Raw genomic sequence first — 24045 nt, 5'->3', positions numbered from 1 at the left:
TGAAAAGTCTAAGATGAAGTAAATGTCCAACACGATGAAAGGAGTAGATAATACGTGGTTAATATGCTTGATTGGAGTGCAAACGATTTTTATATATTAAAGACATTGAACCGTAAAAAAATTCTTTATATAATATTTTCGGAACACCACCTAGCGTACCTGTCATTAAAAACAAGCATATCATTTCCATACTATAGAAACCCAAACCGTCTAATCCAGCACTAATTCACACCTCACCATTCCTTTCTCATAGCAATCAACGTCTCATCAAGGACTATCCTTAGCCGTGACGCAGAAAAATCACATGATACAGCTATTAGTAGAAGCATCATGCAGCCCTAGATCGAGCTAAACAGGTCAAGACGGAAATCTAGTGATGCACGTCATATTAAAGTCTTGGAGAAGCCCCACATTGACAGATCTTGCTGGTATCTGGTATGAGCTAGCCTTGTACTACTAGATAGCTTCTTCAAAAGAGGGAAATGACAGCCATGGAGATGAAAAATGAGGATGGTGAAAAATTAGAAGAGAGAAATGAAGGTATAGAGTGAAAATCTAGTTCTACTAATAACTCATTTCAGCATGCTATTTGAAAAGGAAAGAACGATTCGGCATTCATCGAACTCTCACACCGTCACTTGGAGAACTCATTGATCAAATTTTGCTCAAATAAAGTAACCAAAGAAATCAAAAGATTAAAGAAGAATTATACTTTTCGATTATACGTTTCCATCCTGCCAATCCAACTCCTTAATATCCCTCTTTGACTTCGACGTTAGCTTGTCCCACCCATCTCTTCTAACCCATCCTTTCCACTCATCCAATCGTCTCCAATGCGGATAATCCACATTTATCATCGGCCACGACCATTTTCCCAGCACGAACATTTCGAACAATTTTGCATCCGATAATTTATTATTGGGAGAGTTGACGATCTGCCAATCCTGATCATAGATATGTTGATCACTGGCCCTGATCAATAATTGGAATCTCTCCAACTTCATACCATTGCGCAATTTGAAAAGAATAGATTTGACAGATACACATCCTCTGGGCCTATCTTGAGGAACGAGGAAGAAATCATGTCCTAAGGATAACGATTTCAAAGTCGCTTTATGACGAAATATGAATGAGTAGAAAGGAGTATCGAAAGATCTTACCTTGGAAATACGAAAGTGCTCGAGATGGGGGAATGTATTGGAATAGAATCCATCCTGGGTTGTTAATTCCATTGAATCACTCGGAAATCGAGAGGACATGTTTAAAGTAATATCTATAGATCGAAGGGATTGCATGGATCCCATGAACATACTTATAGATTTAGCGATTACTCCGGTGTGCTCGTGAGTTGTTGCGTTACTGCTAACAGGATTGATACCAATTCGGAGGTTCTCGACTTTTGACGTCATGTCTTGCATATCATGGAGGAAATCAGTGTGAATTTCATATGATGTTCCGGTTTGGTCGTCGTCGTCGTGGAAGCCTCGACTAGCGAAAAGATCGATTGGGAAAGTATCCAGTACTAAATTGCGAACAGGATTTTGAAGCAACCGCGTTGCAAGTAGTATACTGAGATGTCTGATACTTGATCTTGTAGGAAATGTAGTATCGTAGGAGTCGTAAAGTGCGTCTGGCTCACGATTCCATCTTCGCATGAGTCGCATCCATGCTAATGTGAAGTTGATTTCCGAAGGCGAAAATGGGCATTCATTCGCGGTGGCTGTAACGGATTTAACCGATGATAGTTTCGAAAGGGAATGAGACAGCATGACCGGATCACAATGTTTCATCCTATTCTGGACAATCTGCTCCAACAAGGTATTAACCTTCCTCTCGCAAGTCAACATACTCTCGATTTTGGTATATCTGTTGACAGTCTGAACTTCATGATCAAATTCTAACATATCAAGATCTCCAACATATATCTTCACATGTTTGATGACTCTCGCTAGCCATGGCGAGCCAGCAACAGATCGTAATCGAGTCATGTCGTCAATATGTGGTCGAATGGAAAATACACCATGTTCGATATGATTTCCAGTCCGAACATTGAAAAGACCATTGACAGATACTCCACCCCAAGCTCTTGATGTCAGACGGAGATTGATGACGTCTTTTGCGGCAAGTAAATCGACAACTCGGCATTTTAATTCAGTGGGAAGGTTGGAGAAAAGGCTCGAACCCTCGAGAGGCATTACATCGGCAGGTGAATATCCTTCAGTTGACATTATGAATGAGCTTGATGATCGAGAAGAATGAAAGATATGAGCAAGGAAACTTGGTGGTTATTAAGCAAATAACATTTTATGCTACAATACCGTATGTGAATGATTTGTTGACGAACTGCCGTATATAAGGGATTTGCTGTTGAGCCATTATACTAGACCTTGTCTAGATGCCAACAGAATAATAAACATATCGGCCTGAATGACCATCGAGGTCAAACTTCCAGGACAATGGACACCCAAATAAACGCCATAAGCGCTGGCCAGTGCAGTTGCTAATGGTTCACGTTCCATTTAAATTTCTTCGCCCTCCTATCGAGAGTTAACTGATTATGAGATTATGATAATTCCACAAGGAAAATTAAAAGCCATTCCCATTCAAAGGCCACACATCGTAAAGTTTATATCCAATGGAGAGTCAACACTCGCGACATTCACCACCTGAATGATGGCTGGAAATCGGCGACCCCAACTTAGGGTGACCACCACTTGGCCCATAGCCATGAGACACAGCACTTGTTGACATGTCACAAGCATTCAAGGTTGCAGTTTAGTACTCTAGCCTATATCTTCTGGATTGTTGGAGTGCTCATGAACAATACATGCGGCAATCCGCTCGTCCCGACACATAAGGTCATCACGGAAAATCTATTTTTCCGAGTCAATTCAACAGCACCGAAGATAGATCATTTCTATTTCATTCTATTTTATTTCAAGAATTCTGAATCGCGAACTTCACATGTTTTTTAGTCATTCAGAAAGACAGATTCTTCGAGGTAAGAAAGGCATCGGTTGGTTTACTGGATTTTGATAATTTTGTGTTAGTGTGGTTACAACTCGAGTCATGAGCACATTGGCATTTTCCTATATATCCACTTCATAAATCGTCTATTGGTATTTCGTCTATGGAATACAATTTGGATTAGATCGTTGTACAGCCAAAGATATCGAATTCACATGAGACTTGTGGTTACACGTCAAGAGTTTATGCATTAGGTTTTCTACTTAATAAGTATCATTACTGTATAAAGCAAAGTCTCCCATCACCATGCCACAATCCCATATTCTGAGCAACTTTGCAGTCCAGCAATTTCACAGCCAACAACTTGCAGCTACCCCATCCTATTCTTCCCTAGATGTGTGCACCAGGTTTCGAAGCATGAACAGTATCTCAAGTTTGCTCTCAAATTGATCCTGAGAGATTATTTGATTGTCTCTCCCGAGTGGAGACATCGAGGAATGACATAGATTTGCGAGACTAAGCAGTCATGTTTTCGAAACTAAGAGTGAAAGATGACTGGGCTGAGAAAATTGTGTGTTCAGCGCTGCGTTGTATATCGGGAAATTCAGCTTCGCAATCAACTCCCCGTGGGTAACATCGAAAGGTCCTGGAATCAAGCAAGGCAAGTGACCTGGTTAAGTTGGATGCCATGTTCAACAAGAAGATTGAGTCCTCCAAATTCAAGGTCAGTATCATTAGAAAGTTCTAAATCACCTGAAACAATGGCAAGATATGTAGAATCTAGATGGTGTAGACACATTTCTTGGAGCTCCAATAATTCTGTACGCGGATCAAGACTGTATCAAGGAATATTGAACATCAGAAGATTGTCAGCTTCAATGAGTTCATTGATAGTTCCATCTGGTGAAGGGCGAGGCAGCACTTGCATAGACGCATTTGAAGTGAAAGCAGGCCGACCAACAGGAATTTGAAGTGCTGTGGCAGGTATTGAATCGAACAGTTGAACTTGTGCTGGAAATTCCGATCTTAAATGACCATTGAGTGCGACACAGCCAATGTTAGTTGATGATGCTGCCACAGAAAGACTTGAATCGATGATAGGTAAAACTCTTGGAGAAGCAGCTACACTAAACACAGCAGCAGGAGGTTGTTGGCACAATGATGGAAAGAAAGCTGTAGGCTTTGCTGGAGCAATCTTTGAAGGTGAAGTAGCATGCATTACACAAGAACCAATGGTAGATGATGGGACTTCTGTGGCAAGCATCGAGGTGACATGTGCAAGGTTCGGTGAAGTATGAATACCCCTGTGTTGTTTTGAAAGACTGCTTGAAACCAGGCGACCATTTGAATGTTCAATACCATTTTGAGACATTGAGAGCAAACCAGTCGTACCACCTGCTGAAGATATTTGATCCGCTTCTTCTAGAAAAACCGAGGCTGCCGACGAGTAGGAAAATTTGGTTTGAGTAGAAGCATTCTTTGAAGAGAATTTATCGGCACTGGGACGTCTGGTGTTGCTCTACGGTAAACTTGGAAGCACAAAATGGTAAGAGATTGAGTTCGATCGTTCCTGTTGTCTCTGAACGCGCAGTCCCAGACGAGCATGCTCTGGCGTAACCTGTGAAGTGTTGAAATATCGGGCTCGTGCCAGGATGTATTTAGATGAACAGACAGTGATAGTTCTTGGCTCTTTTGATTTGTTTCGAGAGTTGGGCTCTTCTTTTTGCTTTGCTCGCTCTTCGGTTTTCCATGGTGCTAATGGACCGCTGTGTTCCCTATACCATTGTGATTGTTAGTAAATGTCGAATTCATGCTAAAATTGATAACAAGAAAACCCCAACGCTCAAATGTAGAACAGCTCGCTCAAGTTTGAGATCTGTTGGGCAGTAGCCATACTGTTATCTTTCGATGGGAAAAAGTTCCACTCGATTGATCAGAAGGAAAAGAAATAATTGAAACTGATTTGAGGGGAAAAGTATCCACTCATTACTGAAAAGCGAAAGAATTCAATTGCAGGCAAATGAAGGTAAATGATTGCTTACATTGTTATTGGTACCTCTTTCGTTCGAGGTTCTTTCTTGTCTGAATTTCGACAGAACTTGAGGGGGCGGATTCGATGAAAATGCAAGGTGTTGATAGTTCTGATGAAATTGTGTGGGAACTCGGTTGTTTATTTCTCATGACATATGAAAAAAGTGTGAAAACGGCTCCTTTCTGTTTGAAATCAAGACCCAAGAACACAAAATTAATTGGTCTCGGATATGAGTGGTGTATGAAAATGGTGCAAAGACGGTCTCTTTGTATTTGAAAGTAAGATCGGAGAACACAAAATTAATTGGTCTCAGATACCTAATTTTTCCTGCCGTTATTATGTGAAATAATTTTGTAGCAACGGAGAACTAACCTTGAAATCGCTCATATAACAAAGAAGCATTTGTATATCGATCAAGGAGCGATTAAAGTGGGAGAGAAGTATGGAGAGGTTGCATTTCCGAGCAATGATGAGCATCAGCTGGAGCCGTTCGTGGGACCCGGAAGGAATCGTCACTATTCAGCGATCTCACCAATCAACGTGTAATGCGGAGAGGAGAGAGGAGGAGAGAGGAGGAGAGAGGAGGAGAGAGGAGGAGAGAGGAGGAGAGAGGAGGAGAGAGGAGGAGAGAGGAGGAGAGAGGAGGAGAGAGGAGGAGAGAGGAGGAGAGAGAGAATGAAGATCCAGATTGACACTGCAGTGTCAAGTTGAAAGTTATCGAAACAAATTTTTGATTAATCTCGGCTGAAGAAAAAAGAAAAAAAGAAAAGAGAAAATTTGTCGCAAGAGAAACTGAAGTTATTCAAATCGCGTAAAGAAATGACGCTAATCCCTATTTGATTAGAGTATATCTACTTTACCCATGCTCTCACCGCCCACCGTCCTTTAAGCTATTTCTAAAGCTCCCGAGGTCACTTTTACTTGCCGAAGATTACTTAAACATGACAAGGAGAGTGAATTTCCCAGTGGAATCGTTCAAATCTGTCTTTTCGCAGTGATTCTGTGCAGCGATGCAGTGATTTAGTTCGTCGCTGCACAGAATCAAAAACTACTCTTCTACTCACTGTCTAGTATTTGTGATTGATGACAACTACTGAGTTTACTAACAAGAAACTCTGAAATCGAGTTCTTCCTACAAGTGGAACATCTGTTTAAAATCTATGGCTATGTGTTGAATAGCCTTGTGTGGTATCAAAAGTTCCGATGTTTTTTTGATAGTAACTCTCAATCTGAGGAGTGGCATGAACACTGAATCATGGCGAGCTGTTTGATTGTCCCAAATTACTTCAATCAATGATTACAATGAAGGGTATCTAATCTTGATAGCACTTTTGTTTGTTCAAATGTAGGATCAAATTTATGACCGTTATGAAGTTTTAAAGCGGAGTGTGCCAGGGAAAGTACCGAATCAAAGCAACTTTTTCTTCAGAACTTTCGGGAAGCGTCACAGAACTACATCTCAATACAATTCTCATCGATATCATGCACAATGACCTGTCCTCTGGAACAGTATGAGGTCCTTCTGGGCTAAACTATGTTGATGTTATTCCGTATTGGTTTCATGTAAAGAGATCCGCACAATCTTGATATATTGTTCTCGAAACCAGAACCATCTCGAATGAGTCATGATTGCAGGCGCTGGTTAATTAAAGCTTTCCAAGAAAGAGATATATGCTTCCATGATAGTTATAGCATGGACCATCTGTGGGTGTGACTGTCGACCAAAATAAGGTTGCGACCAACGCCTACGGCTCTTTGCTAAACATTCAAGAGTCGAGAACGAAGTGAAAAGAATGGTATTGGGCTTCCAAAGAATACAAACATACTATCTCTTTGTGTACTATACACCCCTCCACTCAAAATACCCTCGACTGCCCCCCTTTTCCCTTCTTCGTTATCCCGCCACTTCGATTCCGAACAGGACAGATCTCGAAGTATCATGCTTAGAGAGTTGGAAGGGAGATTCACGCTTACAGAATTTGAATATTGGCAGATTGAAAGGAGAGAGGAAGAAAACGTTGTTCAAGAAATATCAGGATGACACATTGAGAAGGCTCGGAGTTAAAGTTGTGGTAACAAGTTTCAACACAGGCGTCTGACTTCTTGAAAAGAAAAAAGAAAAGGGTGGGAACAGCCAACATCATGAACTGGATATTATGATGAAATATATCAATAGGAACGGTTTGGTAGATCAAATTAGACCTAAAATTGTGAATTCAGTAGAAATCTGTCCTACTATATCTTTTGTGGATTGACTGGTGACGTTGGGAATTGCACTACTGTTCCTGACTAAGGGGCCCGGAACACCTTCCCCGGTGAGCTTGTGCGCACTAAATAAGCTCTGACCTCCGTCGTGTCAATTTAAAGCATCACTGTGCAAATATATAATTCTGTGGTTCAAATATTCACTAGAAATATGTCGCATTTACATGTAAACTCTACAATCAATTCGATCATATATCATGAGCGATGATTGGTCCGCTATCATGCCCGCAACCAGAAGGAGCAAGAATATCACGGGTCGACGCGTTTCGCGAATTTCGACTCCTTGAGAGTTTGTCGATATAATACAGTACAAAACGTTTGTCGCGACTTTCTACCGCACGAATGAGTGCTTATTCACTTGAAGTATCATCGAGGATCTTTAAACAATTGTCGTACCTCGCTGCCTAATCTTAGCAATACCAAATCCAGTACTATCTTTCAACACTGCCACGGTTGATAAATCACCGACCAGGAACTGACGGGTCTTAAAAGCAACGGTCAAATTCATGTAAGTATGACCGTTAATTTTCAGTCGAAGTCTTTATAGATAGCCCTCTTCTATAAAAATACAATCTCTAACCTTCCATATTTACTAGTTCTCTCGGTCGCAATTAATACACCAACAAACTCAAGCGCAAAAAATCAGATAAAATGCACTCACCAACTCCCGACCCGCAAACCCCAGCCTCCGCGTCTCGCGAGAACAAACCTGAGACTGGCACTGGTGATGGTGCGGGCTCTAACAAATCAAAGACGGTCTCTGTTACGGTCGTAGATCAACAGGGTGATGAGATCACATTCAAGATTAAGCGCGCCAAGCCTATGCTGAAGATCATGGAGGCTTATTGTCAGCATAAGGAGATTGGGGATATTCAGAGTGTAAGATTTCTCTACGACGGTATCAGAATTAAGAAAGAAAACACGGCGGATAGTCTAGAAATGGACGTCGAAGCCCGGCTTGATGTTTTTTTGGAGCAGCAAGGAGGTGGTCATTGATAAGTTCTAGATTAAATGGAGGGGTAAGTGGATTCTATTTCAGTGGAATGTGGAATGTGGAATGCGGGATAGAGGGCTGACGTGATGTCTGATATAGCTACATAGCTTCATAGCTCACAGCTCAAGGGTTCGTTTGGTATTGGGTTTGAGGGAATTGAAGGCGCAAGACTGCGGCGCAAGAGACCACATTCGAGATAATTTTGAGGCATAATACAAATATGAGGGGTCAATTAATGGGGTGGATTTCTTCGATTTATTTCTCATCCAATAACATAAGGTTGTAGATAACGGAGCACGTCTCTGCATAAGGACGTAGACGGTATTATTCATAATACTTCAATAGCTCAATGAAAGAGTGGTTCTCAAATATCTTGATCCAATACGATGGCTTTCAGTGATTTTCCTCAATAGCAAACGCGACTACAAAATCCCTTCTCACGTTTCAATGCAGCTCATACATCGAAGATCATGGCCCATGCACTTGCATAAGTCATTATGGAATTCTAAAGGAAACAAAAAAGCGGCAGATTGGAGATTGCCCATCTAATGTACAAATATTTAAATAAACTCCCGCGCAACCCTACCAGGCTCCACCCCACTCCATAATTCCTTCTTTCTTTCCGCTTTACAATCTATCCAAATCTTCCCATTGCTCAAACGGTCATCTTCTTCTTCATATGTTCTCGCCCTCCTCTTCCATTCTCTCGATCCCCCATCCCCCATATCCTCATCTACCACATCTCCATCCCTCACCTCCCCTCTGACTTAAGTTAAACAACCCTTCTCTTAAACTCAAGCTTAGCAGTCATGTCTGGACTAATCGTCATAGTATGAATTTGATTCCTAGGCCTCTCTCCCCCTTTTCCCTCTTCATCACCCACTAATCTGAAGTCCCAATTTTTCAATATTTCCACCATTAAGAATTTAAGATCTATGGTTGCGAAGGAACGACCGGGGCATGAGTGATTCTGTGGGCTGGGTATTAGTGCGTCTTCTTTTTCTTTTCGTTTGGACAAGCGGGGAAGAGTTAAGGAAGGGAAGAAGGAAGGAAAGAAGGAAGGAAAGAAGGAAGGAAAGAAGGAAGGAAAGAAGGAAGGAAAGAAGGAAGGAAAGAAGGAAGGAAAGAAGGAAGGAAAGAAGGAAGGAAAGAAGGAAGGAAAGAAGGAAGGAAAGAAGGAAGTAAAAAAGGAAGGGAAGAAGGAAGGGAGAAGAGAGGAAGAAGAGGGGAACGGGTGGGATTTGAAAATAGGAGAGATTAAGGGATGAATTTATTATGGGATAAGGATTTTGTGTTAACAAAGTTTTGAAAATTGCGATTGTAAAATAACAAAACATACCCCATGTCCAAAATTAACGCTGTCTTTACCCGTCGTCACATACTGATATTTCGATTCATTCCCCGGTATTTCACGTAGCGTCGACCATCTGAATGGCGAAAAGACTTCGGGAGGATCAAGTGCCGGGATACTGGAAGGATCATGAGGAAGAGAAGAAACATTCGGAACGGACGTGTTGATTGTGTGGGCATCGAATGCCATACGTGTTCCAGTAGGGAGGGTTTCACCAGTAGGGAGGCGAACAGGCGAGGTTGTTGCACGAATGTTGAAGACTGGGTTTCGTTAGTATGTCAGAAGGGTAGGAAATAGCTATAAGAAAATCCACCAGGTCTTGATAGACATTGGGAAGAAAGTCTGGGGATGGGGGAGAAAAAACTCACCCAATTCAATAGGATTGAGCCTCTGGCTTTCCTTAAGGAGACTATCCAGTTTCTTCAATTTAGGTAATGATTGATTCTTCAAATATTTGATCCCGCTGCCATCATCTTCCGCTCCATCTTCTGCCAGAACTTGATCGATTTCCTCGCGAAGGGGCGCGATGAATTGTGGATGGGCTGCTAAATCGAATAACATGTGTGTGAGAGCTGTGCCTGTTGTATGAATAGCAGCAAAAGACAAGCCGAGTTGATGTTGCGCCAAAGTAAACGGATCCTCCTTTTTCTTTCCACTCGACCATTTCATAAGCCAACTAACAGCTGTGCCCTGATCGTCGTTGGATTTGTCACTTTGTTCCCTCCTTCTCCCTCCCTGGATCTTTGAATACGTTCCTCGATAATCGGTCTCAATAACTCTGTCCCCACGATTTTATGTTGCTTTACCTTCCTGATCTCTGGTAAGAAGTGGAGCACGAAAGATCTAAGCCACGCTGGATATTTCTCCGAGCTCATTCTTGCTAGTACTACATCCTCCGTAAATTGAGTACTAATATTAATCCACTCTTGAGTTCGGCTCAGGGGTCTTCCCACAAAGACACTTCCGCTGAGAAGTGCAACTATCTTGAGATTTTTTCCGTGCACAGCAACTTGAGTCCAATTTTTACACGTGCCTAATTCTTTATCTAATGCAAAGCGTGATTCTTCTTGGAGAGATTCAAGACTAGATGCTACGTGACGATTCAAATCTGTCTTGACGGCTTTGGTGATTGGGACAGTGTCTTCGCCAATACTGCTGTGCCTGCCAAGGAACATGCGGTATATTTCTCTCTGGAAAGAAACTTTTTTTTCGGGGAGACTGCGTAATTCATCATGCATACTCAAGGGTAGAATAACTGTTGGGGGGTTGCTGGGGAGGATGTAGGGGGTTGTAGGATACTGTTTGGTGTAAGTTTGGATGTTAGGGTGAATGAGGGAGGATATAGTTGAATGAAAAGGCTCTTACTTTGGCAGTCCCTTCAAGCAACGCAGCTCTAAAATCGGCATCACTGGGATTACCCACGATTGGAAAGCCTAACTTTTTGGGTCGGAAAAGTATAGCTCGGATAGCATATACAAGTATAAGAACTGCCGAAGCACCTACAACGAATGTTGAAGGCATCACGTCTTTGCTTTTGTTGACGAGCGCTGGCGAAATCTTGATAAAGGAAATTTTGCAGCCCAACTTTGAGCTGAACTTTATCGAACGATAGCTGTATCTAACAATTAGTATGGTTTTCTCTAGATGTATATCTCCTCAGGCCCCGGACAACGGTTTGAGCATGTTCAAATAGCTGAGACTTACAGTGGAACGAAATACAAAGGTATTTATGAATGAAGCCCATCAAAAGCTTCCCGATTAATATAGATCCCGAAGAAAATAAGGAGAAAGTAAATGATCGAATGCTCCAACTCTTTTCGGGGATCCAAACACATATATATATATACCCACGTCGTCTCCAACTCGTCCTCTCCCTAACCTTCTATCCCGTTACCTACCTGCCAAGCGTAAATTCTTCTTCCACCATAATTGACCTTGCAAATCACCTCACATAGACCCTTCTAGCGACATGATTGTTGTTCTGCCACTTGTGAATACTACTCTACATGGCCACCTCCACCCCACACCATCCCGTCCACGACAAACCGGTACTTTCGCACTTCTGCTTTGTCCGTCTTCGAGCCTTCAAACCTCCAATATCGAGCAAAGGGTCCATCTGATTCGTATTTCAATTGGATGAATGCAGCATTCCTCAGAACACAACCTTCTCGGTTTTAGCGGACATTAATGAGAAAGATGGTCCAAAATTTAAGCTTCACACCGTGTTGTGTCTTGAGCTAGGGCCATGATGATAATTCTTGGGTTTCGGCTCGGTATCTTGGTGATCCGAGTTGAAGCATCTCCGCGGACGGGGTTTCTTCTAACGTCTACAAGCGTAGGCATATGATGTATGAAATGGACACAGTATCTAAAACTCGGGGTCGGCTCGGGGGGGAGAGGGCGCGCTATACACGCCCCCCCAAGCCGATACCTATCATGTGATTTATAATATGTAATCAGACTTCTAATCAATTCAAATGACCACCAGTAGACTGCAATAACCGATATCCCTACATCTTATATGAAAAAGTAGTTAGTTCCTATCAATCTAACATTCCTCTATATATTGTAAAGTGCTATTCAAAGCCTTTCATCCCTCTCCTCTATCCTCTATCAAAGTCACTATATATACAGTAACTCTTTTATAGTATATATAAAGAACTATTATATATCCTACTATCTTCTACTCTTTTATATTATATACTTTTATTTATTGAGTTGAAAATCGATTATAAATTTAATAATCTTTATTAATATTAATAAGAGGATTTCCTTTATAAATATAAAAAGGAAATAAGTTATTATAACTTTTATTTACTAAAAGAATTTAATATTTTAAGAGAAAAGAAAAGATTGAAAAAAGAGTATATAATAAAAGAAAAAAGAAAATTTTATTATTATATTCATTTCTAATAATTCTCTCTTCTTCACTTCAACCGATATTAATCTGCCTGCAATTGTTTCGCAATACTCATTCTAACCCAGATAATTCTCGTCCAGCTCTATTGGAAATCTTTTCGGGAAAACAGCCCCGTCTCTACGCCTGTATCGTCATAATCTCGGCTTGATATCCAACTGTTCGATGTCTCCCCAACCGATTTGGGATGATTTTCAGGGGGTTTTCGTCATCATTGCCGGATGGAATTGCCCATATTACCAGCAATCCAGTTTTCATTTTGCTTTCTAAGAAATCGAAAGGACCGGTGGTTGATACCCTACTGAGGCCGATTTGAATCATTTGATCAAAACCCCAAAAATAGATTTTCGCTTAAGCTAAAAATATGTTTAGAATTTAGTAATATGCTTTTATACAAAAACAGGTATTCAATTTAATATATAATCTTAAAGAAATTAATAAAATGAAAACAAAAAAAGTATAACTATTAATTAGAATTCAAGGAATCGATTGATATGTTTTTTTCTGAATTATCTCAAAAATTGAATTTTATATCTAATATATTATAATTTTAATTATTTCAATTATATCTATTTTATATTGATATTTTAAATATTAGATATTATGACTAATCAAGTTTCAACTAATTTTTCTAATAATATAGAATTTCTTTGATTTAGTATACAATCTTAAAGGAGTTGATGAAATAAAAAGAAAAGAAGTATAACTATTAACTAGAATTCAAGAAATTGATTGATATATTTCTTTTTAAATTATTTCAAAATTTGAAATTTAAATCTAATTTAAAAATAATCTAATAGATTTGAATAATAATCAACTTTCAATATTAAATCTTTTATTCTTCAAATATCATTATATTAATTATAAATCTTAAATTTTGAAATAATTCAGAAAAAAATATATTAATCGATTTTTTGAATTTTAATTAATAGTTATACTTCTTTTCTTTTCATTTTATTAATTCCTTTAAAATTGTATACTGAATTGAATACTTTTTTTTGTATAAAAATATATTACTAAATTTCAAATACATTTTTAGTTTAAGCGAAAATCTATTTCTAGGGTTTTGGCTAAATAATTCAAATCGGCCTTAGTAGGAGAATATCATATTTGCCTGGCGTAGTCCTGGCTGGGTAACTTTTGTCCGTGGTACACCAGACAAGAGATTCGTGAAACTGATCAAGTGGAAGTCCATAGTGGTGGCCGTCTTTGCAGGATTTTGCTGTGTCGATTGAGGAGTCGTTTTGGAAAGTTGAAGTAAATACGAGGACCAATCTATGGTTTAGGCCTTGAAGAAAACTTCGTTCTCTTAGTGAGCCTTGATGAAAGCCTCCTTGAAGAGGTTTACAAACTTCATGGAATGGTTGTAAAATAACAACAGCATATACTGGGTCAATGGGAAAGCCGGATCCGGCAAATCAGCTCTCATGAAATTCATCAGCGACGACTCACAACTCATGGAAGCGCTGAGGATATCTCCCTGGGCCGATGGTCGCCCGGGCAGGTTCGCCAACACTTTGACGAAATATGTAATCATATTAAATAAGTACTTTTCTCAATCTGATTGTGTGTACATCATTAGGCACATGTCCACGTACCACCATAATATCTTGGAGGATATTCAAAGTGAAATAAGAGGGCCAGCGGAGCGTCATTCATTCAAGACCATGGCTCTGAACATTGGTGGATATTTGATTCATTCATCTACCTAGGTAAGTGATCCTTAAATCCTAACGTAATTCCTTGAAAATATGTGAGAAAAGGGGGTTTCGCGCTTTATCCACCGTCCTATTAAAGGGTTGTAGCGAGATATTCTTGTTTACCGACCATTGCTTTCAATATTACGGAAGCATTCACATCTTGGGGCCACGGCTTTTGACCTGTAAAGGCTTGTAGTATATCAGACTCATTGCTGAGCTCTCTTCTTGTCAATTGCTGGACATGCTTTTGATGGCTTCTGAGGAAAATATGAGCTGAGCCCCAATTCGATAGTATTACTTTTCTCAAACTACAAATCTTGATTTCGTCTTTTGATTTCAATATCTTTAACTATTATGATGACAAGCAATCAACTCACTTGTAGTCTTTATCGAACGGGATATGAGGAATAAAGTCGCATTCACTAAAGACGCCTCGATGGCCCTAACTATGGAGCCCGACTCTTTCTGTGGGATCTATTTTCGTTCACAGTCTGCCCCTAATTTGTGAGGAGAACAATCGATCCTTATCATGGCTATCTACAAGAGGAAGGTTGTATGGCGTCGGAATAAGCTCTATCGGAGGCCATGGTTATATTACAAGAATGGAACTTACATTGAGCCTGGAAGGATGACCAGCTCAATATCCAATTCTTGGTAAGATACTTTGTTGGCGCCAGCATGGATATATAGTCATTTAGAGCTATGTGGGTTTATTTCTACAAAGGAAAGGTTCTTTTAGCATACCGGGGAAACAATAAGAGGCTACTAGGAATATGTATGTTTTGTAATTGATGATTGATAAATGGTGTTAGAGATACATCTTACACAAGAAGGAATCTTTCTGCTCTCAGAGCCTAAAAGGATCCTAGATCCAAAATGATACATCACGTGACTTAAACCATTGAATCCCAGGAGGGTGCCGGACCAAACAGCCGGCCCTCATCATGCGCGTACAACCTCCAGAGTCACATATAATGTGTTCTGCCAGGTAAGTGAAACGTGATCAAGGCGTGATCTTAATATGAATACAAGAAGTATTTCATAGCACATTCCGCTTAGCCATAGCGGCTTTCATTGATTTCTGCAGCTCAAAAACATTCTCCTGGTTCATCATGGTGTAGTGGGACCCTGGGACATCGTGGAACTGGACATCGGTCCGTACGAATTCGTTCCAGGCGAGGAGATGGTCTTCAAGCCATTTGCCCTTATCGCGGCCCACGGCTATCAAAGGTACCGCGTAGAAGACATCCATACGTTCGACCATCCCCGAGGGATCGTAATTGTGAGCCAGGCCTTGCAACTTCGAGGAGAGTGCTGCCCAATGCTGCAGCTTCTTCTCGTTCAGGTCGAGTTCAACCAGACGGTCCTTGGGCGCCACCTTCATGATTCTCGACAATACCTCTTCCTGCGGCAATTTGTGCATTTCGGGAGACATGGCGTGAGCTTCGTCTTCAGTGATGAAGCCAAGGAAATAGACCAGGTTGAGTAAGAGCTCGGTCCAGTCAAGCTCGATTATTCGGAATTTGATGTGGGGTGGGAGATTCAACGTTCCGATAAAGCCGACTTCGCCGCCGCTGGCCTCAATCTTCTTGGCAATCTCGAATGCGATCATGGCGCCGAATGAATATCCTACGAGCACATAAGGACCTTCCGGTTGCTTCTTGCGGATGGCAGTGAGGTAGGTGCTATATACGATTGCGGTTAGCTATGACTATAAATAGGGGGATCTGAATAGCCTACTCGGTCATGTCATCAATTGATTTATGCATTTCTTCACCAGGGTTGAATCCCGGTGCTCTGATGGCATATACCTGACGATCAGAGAAGAACTTGCTCAAGTTCAAGAATACCAAGATCTCTCCCAAACCAGGATGAAAGGAGAAAATTGGGGGCGAGTTGGATGTCCCATTCTGAAGCTGCACAATTGGGTCATATGCTTTAACCCCCTTTTCCAATTGCAACAGGACTTCTGCCAGACCTTTGATGCTTGGGTTTTGTAGGAGGGAAATCATGGGGATTTCTTGATCGAGCTTGAGGTGATCCTGCACCTTTGCCTTGAATCGAATCAACTGAATACTATCCACACCCATGTCTGTCAAGCTATTCTCTACGCCCACCTCATCTTTGTCTAGTCCAAACTCCGTTGCAAACACTTCAACGAGTGCCTTCTCTGTTGCCGTTGTTGGTGCGACCCGGGAACGCTTTTTGTAGGCCGATACGCGCGCCTTAGCTGCGAAGCGATACTCGTCATACCTGCCGGCTTCGTAGGCGATCTTTGATTTAGGGCGGGACAACTTGCCGAGGGCGGATTTAGGAAGAAGTTCGAGAGGCAGTGGGATGATGTCTATAGGATTCTTTGAGCAGTAGAGGGCTGATTGCTTGCCAATGGCGTCAATTGTGGCAGCAAAAGCTGCGTCGTCATCTTCAATCCCCGCTTCGGGGAGGAAGATAATGACCAGCTCCTCACTATCAGCGCCCTTGGGCCAGGTAGAGAAAGAGGCCGTAAAAGATGGAGTTACGCCCGGGATTTTGGCTCCCTCAAGGGCCGACTCGAGCTCGTGTGAGAAGTATTTCACCCCGTTAATGATGATTGAGTCCTTGGCTCGACCACTCAGAATCAGATTTCCAGAATTATCAATGTAGCCTTTGTCGCCCGTCTTAAACCAGCCATCTGGCGAGAAAGACGATTCTGTAGCCTCAGGATTATTGTGATAAGCCTTGAACACTGCAGGCCCAGAAAGCTCTAGGTTGCCGTCTTCCCCTGGGGACATAACGTTTCCCTCATCATCGGTGATACGCTGTCGAACGGAGTTTATAGTACGACCGACAGAGCAGAATTGTAAATCCGCATTTTTTTCCAGGCTCGGGAAGTTCTGGTGGTAGTGACTAGCGGCAGAGGTCTCTGTCATACCAAATGCCGTCTGCAGCGATGTAGCTGCCGCACCCATGGACACTATGATCTGGGTAAAATCCAAGCCAGTGGAAACGACGTTGGCCTCACCACCACTTACGACAGTGCGAAGAGATGAGAGGTTGTACTGCTCATGCGGGTTCTGGCTCCTAATAGCCCTGACGACTGTGGCAAGGAAGAAGTTGGGAGCGAATGTGCGACTCACAGCATGCTTCTCTATGACTCTAAAGAACATAGGAGGATCGCGCAAGAGTTCAACGGCGGGGACGTGTATCTGATCTGCACCGCAAAGTATGGCGTGCAAATGAATTTCCGACAAACATGCGACGTGATCAAACCCTATAATTCACTCAGTACAAGATATAATTTTAATTTCAGAGAAGTGTGTCTACCTATCCAATTGAGGAAAACATCTTGACCTGTGGTACTCAATGCACCTGATTTCCCCTTCACGGAAGCTAGGATTTGTTCATGCCTAAGTTCTACCGCTTTAGCATTTCCCGTGCTCCCTGATGTTAACATTAGTAGAGCTGGCGTGTCCGGGTGCGTATGGTAACCATTCGTGTCCGCCTTTCCGTTAACTCTCACTTCGTCAGTTGATTTTGCATAAAACGAAAGTGCTTCGATAGAAGTCACATCGAGCGTGGGAACAGAGCTGAGTTCTCCGCGAATCCTCTCGACTGTAAGGACCTTTGGACTTTCAAGAACATTCTCTAGATGGAGCAGGTGGCGTTCTCGAGCAACCAAGTCCGATGCGAGAGGTGTAGACACTGCAGGAACGACGCCGGCGGCAATGACAGACCAGAACCACTCAATATAATCCACATGAGAGTCCAGATGAAGAAGGACGATCGAGCCATTTACAGCAATGTTTTTCTTTTTCAGGATTTCGGCATTGAACTGTATGAATTGTCAAGACATGAAGGTATTAAAGTACGTTGTTATCAGCAGTTTAAAGGTCAGACATACCTTTGCCTTTGCCAATAACCCTTGGTACGACAAAAATTGAGGCGGTGATACCGATCCGGCTTTGTAGAAGTACAATCCTTTATCAGGGGCATTCAAGGCCGCAGCCTCTAAGAGTTCCAAGATATGGAAAGACATAGATAAGGTATGATTTAAATGAGGCAGAAGCTGAATCGAACGAAGTTGTTGGACTGTTGTAGACAGGAAAGTGTCAGAATTTATGCTTCATTAAGCACCTTCCCGGCTGAATTATGGTCTATACTTGGGTTCTACATCGGGATCCGTGAAGTTAATTTGATCTCCGGCATGAATCTAAATCAAAAGGATAAGCTCTCCTAGGGTCGAGAAAGCCAATATCTTGCCCCTCTATAGAATCCTTACAGTTATAGCGCTGATTAGTTAACTGTAGGAACAGACAATAGCTAGCGACAAAGTCAAAATTCTTTTCGAGATCCTATTACTACTATAGGTCGTGATATGAGGGAGACCAGCTAATAGGCTCATCGTCTTTCAATACTAGGGTCAGGGGGTGTTTTCTTCCAGTGATGTTCGCACGGTTTTGAAATATCCTTCCGACAGAAGGCATTCCAGTTTGATTAGAAGCGGTAATAGCGACTAATTGTGAATTTATGACATGTTCATATTTTATTTTAAATATCGCTGCTTTAATATTTCTGCTTAGATTACATGTCTGCATGTGCCTTTAGCATTCGTCCCTCCCGTCACACCAGCTTTTCTGTGCCTGCAACCGCGCCTGTTCCTTCGACCCCCTCCTGCGGCATTTTGAAAACTAGCTTACGAAAGGAAATATCACCAGCGCTGACTCGTGTCACGCCAGGGATCAGGGTGGGCCATCCGCCATCGAGGACCTCGACCGGCACTTGATGAAACTGGTTTCCCAAGTGCCGGATGGCCCATCGAACCTTGTCCGCGACGAGAGCCCCATCCGCCACCCGTGCGCGAACCACCCGGCCGCCGCCCAGATGCACATCTTCTCCAAAGATCACTGCCGCAAAGGGTTTGAGAATATCCTCGGGACCGCCCACGGTGGATACAATTCGCGCCGTGCCATGGCCCGTAGACCCATGCGCTTCCGCGCTCGCATCGGCGAGGATGGACTGGATCTCGACACGGTTCATGCCCGTGGCGTCGATGGCGAGGCGAAGACAGCCATCACCATCGCTATCGGGGGAGAGCTCGCGCATGGCCACTGCGATCTGGTGGCGGATGGTGTCGATATTCCGGTAATCGAAGCAGCGGGTCGCCCCGCGACGCCTCAGCACCTCGTGATGACGTGGCGATGCCAGCACAAGGATGGGCGCTACTCCCGCCTCACGCGCAAACTGGATGACAGCGTGGCCGACTGCAGAGCCGCCCCCCCAGACAAGCAGAGGCACCTTGTTCTTCGCGCTGAGCGTAGCATCCAGCCCCAGCAGCCCGAACAAACAGTCCGCGGCCGTGGCGACAACTACAGGCACGGTTGCCAATACTTGGAGTTCTGCGTCTGAAGTCTGGGTGGGGAGCGGAAACACGCCTTTCGTCGTGGCAACGAGGAACTGCTGGTGGGCGCCGTGGAGCCCTGAATATTGGTTGGCAATGAGTTTCGGCTGCGCCATACCACAGACCAAAGCCCCCGGCAGAAGACTCAGCCTGTCAGAGCCCCGGGCCACAACAGTGCCCGCGAAGTCGTACCCAGCAACGAGGTCGCAGATGCCAAGGTAAATTGCATGCTTTTGGTCAGCAGGATTTAGCCCGCTGTAAAGGACGCGGATCAGGTATTCGTCCGGCTGAAGCATCGACGTACTGATGGGAGGTTGCTGGCGGATGTCGAGACGACCGCCCTGAGACACCCAGAGCCCTATACGTGCTTGCATTTTTGCCGGCGTACGAGATAAGAGAAAGCAATTAAATGGATTTGGAAGAGAGCTAGCTGATACTGCGGAGTCGCTATGAGCCCTGGAGCACCGTCCTATTTATAAACAAGTTTTATCTAATATAAAGAGCGTGAAAGCTTTCAGTTCACCTAATTCATACAGCACCCTTGGCTTTTAATTATTAGGGGAAGGGGGTAGTACTTAAGCTGATTCAAGCTAACCGAAAAGGAGTGCCTCTTTTTGAAAATCAATTGTTTTTCGATGTCATTCTTATTTTCTGATACAGGCTCGCAGACCCGGCTTCTTTGTAACACAGAGCCGCCGTTATCCGATAAAAAGCAAAGGCGACGACAATAGCGAGGGTGCAAGGGTGGGGGCGGTGTAAGAGGTACGTACCTCAACGAAACTTTGTTAGCAGAACGACTGGAAGCGGGTATAAAGCATTGTTAATTCAATCGCTTAAATAGAGTTTACAAAGAACGGAGGTACTCGTGCTGTCAGAAAGTATACAACACTCCACATTAATACAGGCCATCAATTATCTTGTATTTTACCACCTTATGGGACGTGCCTGTGAGTGGAGTGTGACATACTTTCTGGCCGTACTAGTACAAAGGCATCCATAGCCTGTAGGTCTTCGTATAGCATTAGTAATGGACCCCCTCTGTCGAGTATCAGATATCGTGGCTGGGTAGTTCTTCTTATTATTTAGACTAATTAAGCGATGTAAACAAACGCACGTACGCGAACCCTCCCAACTAGCGCCATACAAAAACTTATGAGCTGTACCTCTGTATATAAGGGACACCACTTCTTCGCCAGGCTCTGATCATTATGATTCCAAGAAAAATCATACTACGATAATCTTACCACATACCTAGCATGTCCGAGATTTGTTCCCCCCAAGATTCGTCCGCACTGCCATCGCCGAAGGCGAGCACCGCTATCAACCCCGAACGTGTGGAAACTGTGAAGAGGGAGAAAGTAAAGGGCGAGGCGGCAAACACTTTCAAGCGAGCAACGTCCGTCTATTTGGTATGGCTTCTAGTATCTTCTTGTTCTTATAACTGCTAATCAAAGCTCGACAAGAACAATATGACCCCTACAAAGAGGGAGCTTTCCGTCTTCATTTATTCCTTCATATAGTTCAGTTGGAGTTTGAACAATTAAATGAAGGGCTGTTATCATTATACAAAGGATTGTAGATAGACTTTTACAAACTTCAGCGCTATACACTCAGTCTAAATTCGTATAGTCTCAATAGCTATTCTTTGAGAAATGAAATTGTATAGGTGTTACTTTGTAACGTAGAAAAGCCTTCAAGTCACAAATATTCGAGCCCACTATTAGGTTATTTAATTTTCGGCCATCGAAAAAAGTGTAAAATTGCTGCGCCTTATTAGTATATACAAAAAAGAGGTCTCAACATCTAAAAATCATCCCCTCGACAGCGGTAAAACCCTTTTTTTTATAGAACCTTATTAACCTCTCTAGTTTCCCTTCTATTTTTCTTGATAAGCTGAGCAGAATTAGGAGAGATTAATCTTTATATACTAAAACCCCTTTGAGTAGTATAAGACTATAGTAGCTATAGGGTAGCCAAAGGGCAGCAAGAGGAATCACAAAATAATGATACAAATAAAAGATAAATAATAGTAGTAATGACTCTAAGAGAGTATAAATAGATTCGTAATAACAAATATATATATATACTTTAGTTAAGAGACCCAAGCTTGCTTGCATGCGCAGCTCGCTTGTCAAGTACGTTATCTACTTATTGTAAAGCTATTAACCTCAGGCTACTCGTAAGTATAATCTCATTTGAGTCCTTTGAAGAGGTGATTTTAAGCTTAAGATTTAACACCCTTGGTCTTGGACCTCCAGAAAGTTTGATGACCCTGTAATGTTACCCCGTCCGCATTTCACCCGCTGCTGGCGTGGAGTCCGGCAGTTCTGCAGCCGGCACTGCTGTCTTTGTCGAGGCCCCACTCTAAATTAATTCGCCCCAGTATACGATAGGGATGCAGGAAGTGTAAGTTACGTTACATGGGTGCCAGGCTGCAGCGGGTAGGTAATGAGTTGTAATAATCTAAAAGGGGTAATAGGGGGGATAATCTCTTTTATACTCATTTGTTTACTAATCTATAGACAAGTACCTCATTTAAGTCCTATGTTCCTTCTCCGGACGACAATTAAAGTTTATAATTTACAGTCGGATAAAAATTAAAGTTTAAAATTTGTAACTAGACAGTAATTGAAGTTTAAAGTTTAAAGTTTATAATTTATTACTAAACAGTAATCAAAGTTTATTTCTACCACCACCTCGCCGACTTCGTTTAAACGATCGCCAGCTGCCTCCCCAGTGACTATATCCATCTATGTAAATCCCTCAAAAGTATTTCTCAGGACCCTCACTCTGTCACGGCTTTCTTCGAAGATGGTACCTCGGTGACTGCATCTGCCCATGTTGGCGCAGACGGAATCCGCTCAGAGGTGCGCCAAACTTGGAATCAGGAGAAAACCATCTTCTCAGGCCAGATCGTCATGCAAGGCCTCATCAAAATGGCAGCTCTCCCGCAAGAAGTCCAAAATTATTGCAAACACGTAACATATGGGTCGCACCAGGGAAAACGCACATCGTGACGTGCCCCATCCAGCGTGGGAAGACGATATGTGTCGGGGCTATCATCCCGGCTGTTGGGGGTAAGGAATGGGAAGAGTCGTGGAAGACGAGGGATGATGAGAGCGATATGGGGAAATTTATGTCCACTGTTGAGGAGTTTTATAGATCTCTAAAACCATGTTTCGGTTGGGCGAAAGCACGAAGATTTTTGGGCTGTATGAACGAGAACCGATAATGAGCTGGAGGAATGGAAGGATAATACTTATTGGGGATGCAGCACATGGTATGTTGCCCCATCAAGGTATGTCTATTCACTAATAAGAGGGATCAAACACGGGGACCGGACAGAATCTTATGCTGACTTTATTATCAAAGGCCAAGGTGGCTCCCAAGCAGTCAGACGCTTGTGTTTTGGGCGTTTTGCTCGCTGCCTGGACATTACGAACTGGTTTGATATTTTCGAGCAGATCCGCAAGCCTCGTGCCGAGGCAATAACTATTTGGAGTAGAGCAATGGGTCGAGCATTTGATGACCTTCAATTGAGGCAGAAGGAGTGGAATTCCTGCGCAAAAGCTACTCATGGATTTTCATTACTAGGCCTTGGAGGGGTGCGAAACCAGATGAAGAAGTCTTTTGGGCCAAACTCGGTTGAATGGGAAAACCCCACGACCCTTTCAGTGTCAGCTCCTGTTATTCGTTGCTTCGTTTGGTAAAACTGGGGCTCAAATCTGCGGTAGATCTATGCCAATCTTGGTTGATTGGAGACCTTTTGAAGATTTTGGCGACGAGTCCGTGTAGGGAATGGACCGAAGACTTATCGACATGGGTGTCAAATCCCAGTCAGCAAATGAACATGTAGAATAGTGCATCTCAAGTCAGTTGAGGAATTACTTGTTACGAGCTATCGTAAAGCATCTACAGTTGATCCGGGAGACGTCTATCGAGAAACTGATCACGCTTATTAAAACTTATTAAACGAATGGTTTGTGAGTGATCACATCGATTGGATTGTTCATTAAGAGAGAATCCACCTAGAGTAAGCCCATTTCATCCTTCGTGATATCATCACGTGGTCGGTATGGGTTGCCCACCCACCAGTCGGTGCATAGACTAATGAGACAGCGCGATAGTAAAGTAAGAGTTCTGGCCCCTGCTCACCGTACACAAATCATTTTCCCCGCTAAAACCCTCGTTTTTTCAACTTTTTAAATCCTTGTCTAATTGCTTATTCTTTATATTAAAAGATTAAAGCTATTAGAAAATGATTTAGATTTTGTTACGGATCGGCACCCAATCACAGTTGCGATTACTCATGTATACATATACGCACATATACAATTATATATACATAGTTAATATATAAATACATTCAATAAATACTTTACTCCCAATTTTATAATTATAGATTTTAAGAATAAATTATATTCTATTCTTGTAATTCTTTT

At 42.5% G+C, this 24045-nt stretch overlaps 10 protein-coding genes across 10 annotated transcripts; 5 read left to right on the top strand and 5 right to left on the bottom strand.

Moving 5' to 3' along the window:
• Window positions 1–719: 719 nt before the first annotated feature.
• EAE98_006446 (uncharacterized protein) lies at window positions 720–2228 on the bottom strand (the record flags this gene model as incomplete). Its single annotated transcript, XM_038954069.1, has 1 exon — window positions 720–2228. One exon carries the CDS (start codon window positions 2226–2228, stop codon window positions 720–722), a length of 1509 nt encoding a protein of 502 aa, XP_038809314.1.
• A 1580-nt stretch (window positions 2229–3808) lies between these two features.
• On the bottom strand, window positions 3809–4861 carry EAE98_006445 (uncharacterized protein; the record flags this gene model as incomplete). Its single annotated transcript, XM_038954068.1, has 3 exons — window positions 3809–4486; window positions 4640–4742; window positions 4824–4861. The coding sequence occupies 3 exons, from the start codon at window positions 4859–4861 to the stop codon at window positions 3809–3811; spliced, it is 819 nt and encodes a 272-aa protein (XP_038809313.1).
• A 604-nt stretch (window positions 4862–5465) lies between these two features.
• Window positions 5466–5678, top strand: EAE98_006444 (uncharacterized protein; the record flags this gene model as incomplete). Its single annotated transcript, XM_038954067.1, has 1 exon — window positions 5466–5678. One exon carries the CDS (start codon window positions 5466–5468, stop codon window positions 5676–5678), a length of 213 nt encoding a protein of 70 aa, XP_038809312.1.
• Window positions 5679–7915: 2237 nt separating this feature from the next.
• On the top strand, window positions 7916–8260 carry EAE98_006443 (uncharacterized protein; the record flags this gene model as incomplete). The annotated part of the gene is made up of 1 exon (XM_038954066.1): window positions 7916–8260. The coding sequence occupies one exon, from the start codon at window positions 7916–7918 to the stop codon at window positions 8258–8260; it is 345 nt and encodes a 114-aa protein (XP_038809311.1).
• A 770-nt stretch (window positions 8261–9030) lies between these two features.
• EAE98_006442 (uncharacterized protein) lies at window positions 9031–11130 on the bottom strand (the record flags this gene model as incomplete). The annotated part of the gene is made up of 5 exons (XM_038954065.1): window positions 9031–9228; window positions 9598–9869; window positions 9978–10344; window positions 10416–10907; window positions 10975–11130. 5 exons carry the CDS (start codon window positions 11128–11130, stop codon window positions 9031–9033), a joined length of 1485 nt encoding a protein of 494 aa, XP_038809310.1.
• Window positions 11131–15265: 4135 nt separating this feature from the next.
• EAE98_006441 (uncharacterized protein) lies at window positions 15266–18241 on the bottom strand (the record flags this gene model as incomplete). Its single annotated transcript, XM_038954064.1, has 4 exons — window positions 15266–15911; window positions 15967–17476; window positions 17530–18037; window positions 18107–18241. The coding sequence occupies 4 exons, from the start codon at window positions 18239–18241 to the stop codon at window positions 15266–15268; spliced, it is 2799 nt and encodes a 932-aa protein (XP_038809309.1).
• Window positions 18242–18825: 584 nt separating this feature from the next.
• Window positions 18826–19977, bottom strand: EAE98_006440 (uncharacterized protein; the record flags this gene model as incomplete). Its single annotated transcript, XM_038954063.1, has 1 exon — window positions 18826–19977. The coding sequence occupies one exon, from the start codon at window positions 19975–19977 to the stop codon at window positions 18826–18828; it is 1152 nt and encodes a 383-aa protein (XP_038809308.1).
• Window positions 19978–20506: 529 nt separating this feature from the next.
• Window positions 20507–21123, top strand: EAE98_006439 (uncharacterized protein; the record flags this gene model as incomplete). The annotated part of the gene is made up of 2 exons (XM_038954062.1): window positions 20507–21012; window positions 21058–21123. Exons 1-2 carry the CDS (start codon window positions 20860–20862, stop codon window positions 21121–21123), a joined length of 219 nt encoding a protein of 72 aa, XP_038809307.1. The 5' UTR covers window positions 20507–20859.
• Window positions 21124–22023: 900 nt separating this feature from the next.
• Window positions 22024–22620, top strand: EAE98_006438 (uncharacterized protein; the record flags this gene model as incomplete). The annotated part of the gene is made up of 3 exons (XM_038954061.1): window positions 22024–22044; window positions 22283–22357; window positions 22384–22620. The coding sequence occupies 3 exons, from the start codon at window positions 22024–22026 to the stop codon at window positions 22618–22620; spliced, it is 333 nt and encodes a 110-aa protein (XP_038809306.1).
• A 214-nt stretch (window positions 22621–22834) lies between these two features.
• Window positions 22835–23313, top strand: EAE98_006437 (uncharacterized protein; the record flags this gene model as incomplete). Its single annotated transcript, XM_038954060.1, has 2 exons — window positions 22835–22901; window positions 22976–23313. 2 exons carry the CDS (start codon window positions 22835–22837, stop codon window positions 23311–23313), a joined length of 405 nt encoding a protein of 134 aa, XP_038809305.1.
• Window positions 23314–24045: the final 732 nt, after the last annotated feature.

This window comes from Botrytis deweyae, assembly GCF_014898535.1.
Source record: "Botrytis deweyae strain B1 chromosome Unknown BDEW_014, whole genome shotgun sequence".
Classification (NCBI taxonomy): Eukaryota; Fungi; Ascomycota; class Leotiomycetes; order Helotiales; family Sclerotiniaceae; genus Botrytis; species Botrytis deweyae.
Note: the sequence above shows the minus strand (reverse complement) of the source record. Positions and strands in the feature narration are given on the sequence as shown.